Source organism: Triticum urartu, chromosome 7A (assembly GCF_056163025.1).
Source record: "Triticum urartu cultivar PI428250 chromosome 7A, HENAU_Tu73, whole genome shotgun sequence".
In the NCBI taxonomy this organism is placed as follows: domain Eukaryota; kingdom Viridiplantae; phylum Streptophyta; class Magnoliopsida; order Poales; family Poaceae; genus Triticum; species Triticum urartu.
The window spans coordinates 177,424,731-177,432,814 of record NC_141879.1 but is presented as its reverse complement, the minus strand read 5'-3'; the positions used below and the strand labels follow the sequence as shown (position 1 = coordinate 177,432,814).

At 44.0% G+C, this 8,084-nt stretch overlaps 2 protein-coding genes across 2 annotated transcripts; both read right to left on the bottom strand.

The window, feature by feature from the left end:
* Positions 1-426: 426 nt before the first annotated feature.
* Positions 427-1,408, bottom strand: LOC125521060 (chlorophyll a-b binding protein, chloroplastic-like). The gene has a single exon (XM_048686120.2). The coding sequence runs from the start codon at positions 1,328-1,330 to the stop codon at positions 530-532; it is 801 nt and encodes a 266-aa protein (XP_048542077.2). The 5' UTR covers positions 1,331-1,408; the 3' UTR covers positions 427-529.
* A 2,122-nt stretch (positions 1,409-3,530) lies between these two features.
* Positions 3,531-4,307, bottom strand: LOC147958862 (uncharacterized). The gene has a single exon (XM_087532336.1). It carries the CDS (start codon positions 4,305-4,307, stop codon positions 3,531-3,533), a length of 777 nt encoding a protein of 258 aa, XP_087388462.1.
* Positions 4,308-8,084: the final 3,777 nt, after the last annotated feature.

The window sequence follows — 8,084 nt, the reverse complement described above, 5'->3', positions numbered from 1 at the left end:
CAACCATATACTCCCTCTGTAACATTTTAGAATCATGCTATGCACACGACAGGAATTGCATGGTTGACAGACGATGATGAAATCCAGCAGGACATGCATATATTATTGAGAAGGGCACCGGCCGCTTGATTTACCTATCGTGCGAAGATCAGGAATATGTATCGTCCGCGGAGCAGTTTCAAACATTTTATAAGACGTTTTTGGAGTAAAGGCAGTGTCAAAAAACGTCTTATAATATGCATGGTGGGAGTGCCAAATTTGGGCGTCATGTATTGACGTAAGTTACCAGCACAAGTCATTGTCTAGCGAAGCAGAGTGTGCGCTGTACTGATTAAATAAACACAATTGTCCAGGTGATCACTACAAGTAGCTAGATGCGGGACATGAAGATGAATATCATCATAAGTAAAAAAAAAAAGATGAACATCGATGAATCAAACAATGCATTTGCACGGATCCTTATAATTTACATCATGGTAGTACAAAACAGATCATCCCGCAGCTTGCAAGTGCAAGCATAGTGGGTGCCTTACTTGCCGGGCATGAAGTTAGTGGCGAATGCCCATGCGTTGTTGTTGACTGGATCGGCGATATGGTCAGCAAGATTCTCGAGTGGGCCCTTGCCGGTGACAATGGCTTGAACAAAGAAGCCGAACATGGAGAACATGGCAAGACGACCGTTCTTGATCTCCTTCACCTTGAGCTCAGAGAATGCCTCGGGGTCGTCAACTAAGCCAAGTGGGTCAAAGCTGCCTCCAGGGTAAAGTGGGTCAACAATCTCGCCAAGTGGGCCACCGGCAACGCGGTACCCCTCGACGGCGCCCATGAGCACAACTTGGCAGGCCCAAATGGCTAGGATGCTTTGTGCGTGGACGAGGCTGGGGTTGCCGAGATAGTCGAGGCCGCCCTCACTGAAGATTTGGGAGCCGGCCTTGAACCAAACAGACTCGCCAAACTTGACGCCATTGCGGGCGAGCAACTCAGGGAAGACACAACCGAGCGCGCCAAGCATAGCCCATCGGCAATGAATCACCTCCAGCTCACGGTTCTTGGCAAAGGTCTCGGGGTCAGCCGAGAGCCCAGCCGTATCCCATCCATAGTCACCAGGGAACTCACCGGTCAAATAGCTCGGTGGCTCACCTGATAGCGGGCCGAGGTAGAGCACGCGGTCAGCCCCGTACCACGGGCTGCTAGAAGCAACTTGCTTTGCCTTTGCCGCAGTCTTGCGCATGGTGACACGTGCCTTGCCGAAGAGAGCCGACAATGACACATTCTTCACTGCCTTGCCGGCAAAGGCTGAGGATGAGAGGGATATGGTGGTGGCCGCCATTGCTCTGCTAAGACCGGAGTTGTCCTAGAGAGAGAGGGGCTCGAGTATGAGATGGCTTGAGAGAACAGAACAGAAGGAGGGGCCTATTTAAGGCAGCAGCGAGCAGAGGCCACGGGGGAGCAGAGGCCTGGTGTACGCTAGCTGACAAGAAGGAGATGGACAGAAAGAAATCGGTAGCTGTGATGCCATTGGTGCAGCGAGAGGATCGGATGCACTTGTGGCTATGGATAACTGGCAATCTCCTTAGTGAGAGGTGATTGGGTTGTGTTGATGTCAAGATCGATCTAGACATTTTCTGGGGTTGTGCAAAAAGAGTGGATCTGTGCTTTTTCGTGACTAAACTATGTTACCTGATCCAAAGTGCCTCCTAATTCATGTTTTTCTTTGACTGGTTACCGAAGTGTATAATTGGAACATGTGGCTGGTATTATGTACTAGGTCTGGGCATATACAATGGCGCAAAGTGCAACTGCGACAGTAAAAAATGCAGTTTATACTCCCGCAAAAAAGTGCAGTTTATAATATAGTAACGACCTTTATACTCACCGCGAAGTAGCAACTTTTTTATTTGCGGGTGACTTTTTTTTTCAAATATGCAAAGATTGTGTATCTTTTCATTGATAAGTAGGAGAGGACAAACATAGAGAAGACGGAAGAGGGAGGCACCAGACTAAGTGTGGGTAGGAGCAGAACAGGGGGTGCTCAGCCCTCCATCATGCAAAATAAAATTGGTTGATTCTCGGTCGATTGCACAAATTTGTTCATACAACCCGCAAAAATATCACCGTGCCATTTTTCTTTAAATTGCAGTGTTTGTTTACCGAGCTTAGAAAAAATACAAAAATTTGCATGCCGTGATCGATGATACTCTAGTGACGACTGAAATTTAACTAAATCTCAGTCGATCGAGAATTAGCGAATCCGATAGAAGTAAAATATCATGTACTCTTGGTTGGATATCTCTATCATATTTTTATGTTTGCATTTCTTTTACAATTTTAACCTATTTTAAGCCAAATGGCTGAATATAATATTTTCATGGTTCACCCATTGTTGTGCGTTCAATGTAATATGTTTGTCAATGATTTGACCTCGTTGGCTTGCATCAACTTAAATAAAAAGCATAACTTTGTGCATCCACGGATGCAGAGGCTAGGAGGTATGATCTCAGTTAAAGAGACAAAAATATGCCAATAAGGTTAGTCCTTCATCCACATTTGAAGATTTTGCAGAGCCTCATTATGGATCAAGGTACACTTGAATCATAAATGGAATATCTCATGCATGTTGGTTAAACAATTTGGTATGGCAAACGTTATGCTCAAGGAATTTTTGCTTACAATCTAATTTTCTTCCAAATAAACCAAAATAGAAATAATGCAATTATCAAAGGTGTGGGGATAATTAATTCTATAGGCTAACATGATGGAGAGACCAGATGGAATGGTCCACCATTGACTATGGACTCCCTCCCTTCCTAGCTCACCATGGGCCCATGGACCAAAGATTAGCTCCAGCACATTTCCCACCTACTATCTCAAGGGTAAAATCTGTTATTTGCCAAGCACCCCTAACCCATATAGCCCTCCCCCATGGGCATGTACTCCGTCCACTCTCACTTGGATAAACTGAAGGGGGGGGGGATTGAAGCTCCTAGAGAAAGATCGAGGAGGCCTAGGGTCGAGTCAAAGGAGATGCGTTTGACTCGGACACATGAGAAGAGTCTCACCAGTGCATAGCACAAATTTTAAGGTATATATTCAAAATTATGGTAATAATATCTATTACAATTCTCAACTCATTGTTAATCAATTGTAACTATAAACAAGTGCATTTAACCTCTTGGTGATTGTATTCCTGATTTTGCTGATGAGATTAATGGAAGAGTTTATTATTGCAAAGTTAGTATTACATGCAACGAAATGAAATGAAACAACACCGTAGCACATACTCTTGTTGGATCAAATTTCAGCGACCCGCATTGAGGTTATTCCTATTGGTTGACATTTGGCAAGAATTTTGACCGAACCTAAATAAGCTCCCAACCATATACCAAATTTGAGCACCACATATTTACTGACAGCCGACATTATCGGTGCACAAGTCGTTGTCTAGTGAAGTAGAGTGCAACCACAACAAGTGGCTAAATACAGGACATGGGAATGAATGTTTTTTTTGAAAGGAACACCTTGCATTCCAATTACTCGGGACCGACCAAATCGGCGGCCACAACATTCATTACATCAATCGGAAAGTCTGCATGCCAGACAAGCTGGCACTCAGGCTCAGCGTTAGACCCAACTGCAGCCAGCACATGCGCTGGGAAATTACAGACCCTGGGGCAATACAAAATCTTGCACTGACTAAAACCAAACTGCAGGAGAAATTTGACTTCGCGGAAAAGAACGCCTAGGGGGCCTCGGTCCTGAATGGAGGAAGAGGATGCTTGCTGCAAATTTAAGGAATCAGTCTCAAAGTGCACCTTGCCCATACCTTGAGCTTCAGCGAACTGGATTGCTTTGAGAAGAGCTTCAGTTTCTGCTTGGAGTGCACTAGCCTGGTCCCCTAGTTTGCCGGCGGCCGCCATAATTACCTCGCCTGTACTATCACGTGCGATTATACCCCAACCTCCAGAGCCCGTGCTGGGCAAGAAAGCTGCGTCAACATTAATTTTAACAATATCAGGTGGGGGTGCCGACCATCTTGGGACCGGGGCATGACTGTTCTTCTCCTTCTTTCCTAGGAACTCAGACCATTCAGTGGTCAGATACCCAACACATGCCTGGAAAGCTTCAGTCGTAAGCCTCTGCTTATTATGATTAACGTTGTTCCTCTCAGACCACCAAGTCCAAAGCAAGCAGATAGTGCGCAGCTTTACTACTTCTGGGAGCTTAAAAACAGCATCAAGCAAGTCCCTAGGAGACTCGCATAGAAGTAATTTCCTCTTGATATGCTCCAGATCACAGCACCTCCACATTTTCTTTACTTCTTTGCAGCGCAGGAACAGATGACCACCATCTTCAAATTGTCCATGGTAGAGGAAGCATCGTGTGTCCAACTCAATTGTAAGTCTCTCAATATTGCGCAAAAGGGGATGGCTATTATGTGCAAACCTCCACATAAAATGATGCACCCTAGGTGGACATCTAATCTTCCAAAGCATGTTCCAGAAATTTGTGATACTCTCCTGGCCGGCTGAGCTTACACCCACTTGACGTACTCTCTGTTGTTGTAGCAAATGCACATGTACCCTATACGCATAGTCATTCTAAAACATAATTAACCCACCAATAATAATAATAATCAATATTCAAATACTTTATGCTAAATTCTGTATAGCAATCAATGTCTGAGGGCATAGAGAACCTTAAGAGGATAGGAAAGTCTATTTATTTGAGACCAGTGAGGTCAGAAATTCAAGCATTTGGGTCAAGACTATAAGGCGCTATCAGGCCATACCTCAAAAGGCTCGCTACCTTCTCTAGATACTTGATTGGAAGAGAGGGTAGATGTAAGAGAGTTAAAGCACTTCGCTGGAAGAAGGGTATAATGGAAAGTCAATCAATATTTCATCCGGAACTAAATAGGTCATTTACGACTCAATGGTTTATCAATCAAATACATCAGCATTCCAAAATACTACCCGCTAACGCCCTCACTCTTTGACTTAGAGGTCTTAGCCCCACCTTTACTTATATCTTAGACTTATACTCTTCCTTACTTCCCTTCTCTGGCCATGTGGTTGAGGATATTTGAAAAAAAGAAGAAATTGACAATACCTACTATCGATGCCTAAGAGTAGGTCTTTACCAGCTTTCCTAATAAGAATAGTTTAATACCGGCTTACTTGTACAAGCTTATACTATAAGAGTGAGTACGCTACCTTCTTGATTATTATCATCAGAAAGATATTTTGAAACCATCCTGGTGTCATTTACTTTCATAAAGCAAATCTTAGTAAATAAATGTGGGTGATCCTACTTAGAATAAGACTTATATTGTGGTGTTAGGTACTAATATAACTCCACTTTATGCGTATAGGAAGGCGGCTGCTTAGAATGCTAAACAGGCCTGGACAGAAGAAGTAGACGAAAGACCTCCAGGCTGTGTCGTCATTCTCAATCCTGAAAAGAGAGCGCACATCCTGAGGAAGGCGCGTCATGCAAAGGTTCCCATTTTTTTCCTTAGTTGACCCCGTGTTTCTATCGGATCCTAAGCTTCATCAGGACAAGCGCATAAACCATCCCATCCCGGTAGAGGGGACAGAGCAGCTTAGCAGGCTAATCAGTGACCTCATCTACCCAAAGACTTTATTTCTGCTGTACTTTCTTAAGCAATAGGAATCAGAATTTCGTAGGTAGAGGGGGCCAAGGTGCCAGAAACATGGATTTCATGGAAACAAGGTAATCCGTAGTTGGTAGAAGATGTTCCGCGGGATCAGATATCCTCCGTCTTGTCTCTGCATTCGAGGAATGCTTGTAGCTGTGCTAGGCATGAGAAGAACTCTACAATACGATTTCTACGATTGGTACCAGATTGGAATTCATTCCCGGAACTCTCCTCTAGAGAATGGCCTGGCTAAAGAGAGTGATAGATCCATCGTGTCGTGTGGAAACTAAAGCTAGGCGCCGCTATTCGTCCTCAGCCGTATTCTCATTCTGGGAAAAGGTATGGCTCGTTCTGGGAAACGATCAGTAGTAGTGGTGGATGGCAGGTATGGAAGGATCCCGGCAAGTTCCTATCTGAGATTACCACCGGCCCTGCCCTAAGCTGACTTCTTTGCTAGTAGTGAAGTGCGTTTTCACTTAGCTGGAAAAGTCCATAATCCGATTTGACCTCGGGAGCCTGTCCATGGATCTGATCAAAGTATGATTCCCTAGTGCCAAAAGTCCTAAAGCCTATGGCGCCAAGCATGGGGAGTCCGCGGAGAAGAAAAACTCTATTTCGCTATGGGCCAAAACTAGTGTTTTTTCGGATTTCTAGTCTAGTTTAAGTGCAGGGCTAGAGAGTTCTCTTCCAGTATTCTTAGCTGACTGTCCGCTTGCTTGACTCGAACAAATAGCTTTTGTTTCCACAAGGCAGATCCCATTCCTCGAATGCAAAGGACAAGAAAGATGGATTCTGGCTGGAAGGAAGGGTTCTCGTATTGGTTCTTCTGGTGTGCTACTTCCTTGTGTTGTGCCAGATTGGAATTGGTATCGGAATCCTGGTTGGTAGAAGGAAGCTCGGGTATTGCTTATTGTTGAAAGCACTCGTTTGTTCCGGCTCATGAGTTGAAAGCACTCGTTTGTTCCGGCTCGTGATGTGTCTGACGCATGCATAGAATCAAGATCTATTGAGACCAGGATGTTTGTTTCTTCCTCGAAACAAGATATACGCTCTGGCTTATTTGCATTCGACTGGAGAACCTCACTTATCAACTGCCCTGGGATCTACTTACGATTTGAGAAACTGGCTCCAGAACCCCTGTTTTTGATGCAGAATCGGTGGTTCCTTCTCTTTTTCGTGATTTCATCCATAAATCAATGGAAAGAGCACTTTATTCAGTGAATTGACACGTTCCTGATGCTTTTACAGTAGCAGCAGTCTCGGTAGCAGAAGTAGATCCGAGTGTAGATACCGGGATCATATCACTACTATTGACTATTTCAATTCATTCACATCTGCTCGTATCAATCAATCCCAGCAGCAATCAAGTTGGCACCCACTATATAAGATGCACTATTTCCTGATCTTGTCCCAAACCCAACTCGGCACTTCTAGACCTGGCCTGGATCCCTCCCTTTTCCGAAAATATATGCAACCTTAAAGAAAAGAGATCACTCTCAGAACGACCCTTCGGAAAGCCCCACAACAAGCTATCCCAGAAGAAATTGTATAACTTGGCCAAAGTATTCACTTCCACTTCCCTTTGCAATAAGATCACAGTAGATACTGTTTAGAAGGCTCACTCTCTCGTCTACAAAAAATAGATGTGTGCTTACTTCTTGGAGATTGACTCCTGCCGGTAAGTGCACACCCTCAGTAGTATCTCTATAGACTTTATAGAGTATTTCCAATTGATAAATGATTTGTTCTTTAAGAACATCTTTGGATATATCAGTTACTTGTGTTTCAACATTAATAGCATTTATGTGATGGATCATCCGGCCAGCCCTAACGGCGACAAGAATAGCTATCGACAATGACAAACCCAATGATACAATATACTAAAATATAATCGTTTCCATAAAAATCTGCCATCATTTTTTGAGTCATACTTGTCCCTTAGCGGACTCACTCTTGTCTTGCTTCATCTAAAGAGTGATAAGTGCCAGGAGTCTGCCTCTAGCATCAATACATGTCCTAGTTACGAACAAAGAAGCGGTGCTGTCTCCTTAGCGTTAGCGGCCTTATGCCTATTTCAGTATACGCCCGTGTCAATATGTCTAGACTTACCTATACCCATGCTTCCTTCTTCTTTGACTAGCTTGCTTCCCCTATCAAATAGAACGGGAATGACTGCGTGCTTGGCCATCATTAGTAAGCCCGCTGACAGAGAATCAGCAATAGAATGCATTTTGCATGCATTTTTCATCGAGTGAAACTACTTGAATAAATTGGAAGTTTTAAACCAAGTACTCTTGAAATCGCTACCCCCTGGGATGGAAAAAGAGGCTCAGGTTTTAGCCCTCCGTTTTACCCCGGAAGTCGTTGTTTGTCTTTCGATATGAGAGGATGGCAAGTGTCCGCAGTGACTTAGCGACTTAGCCAA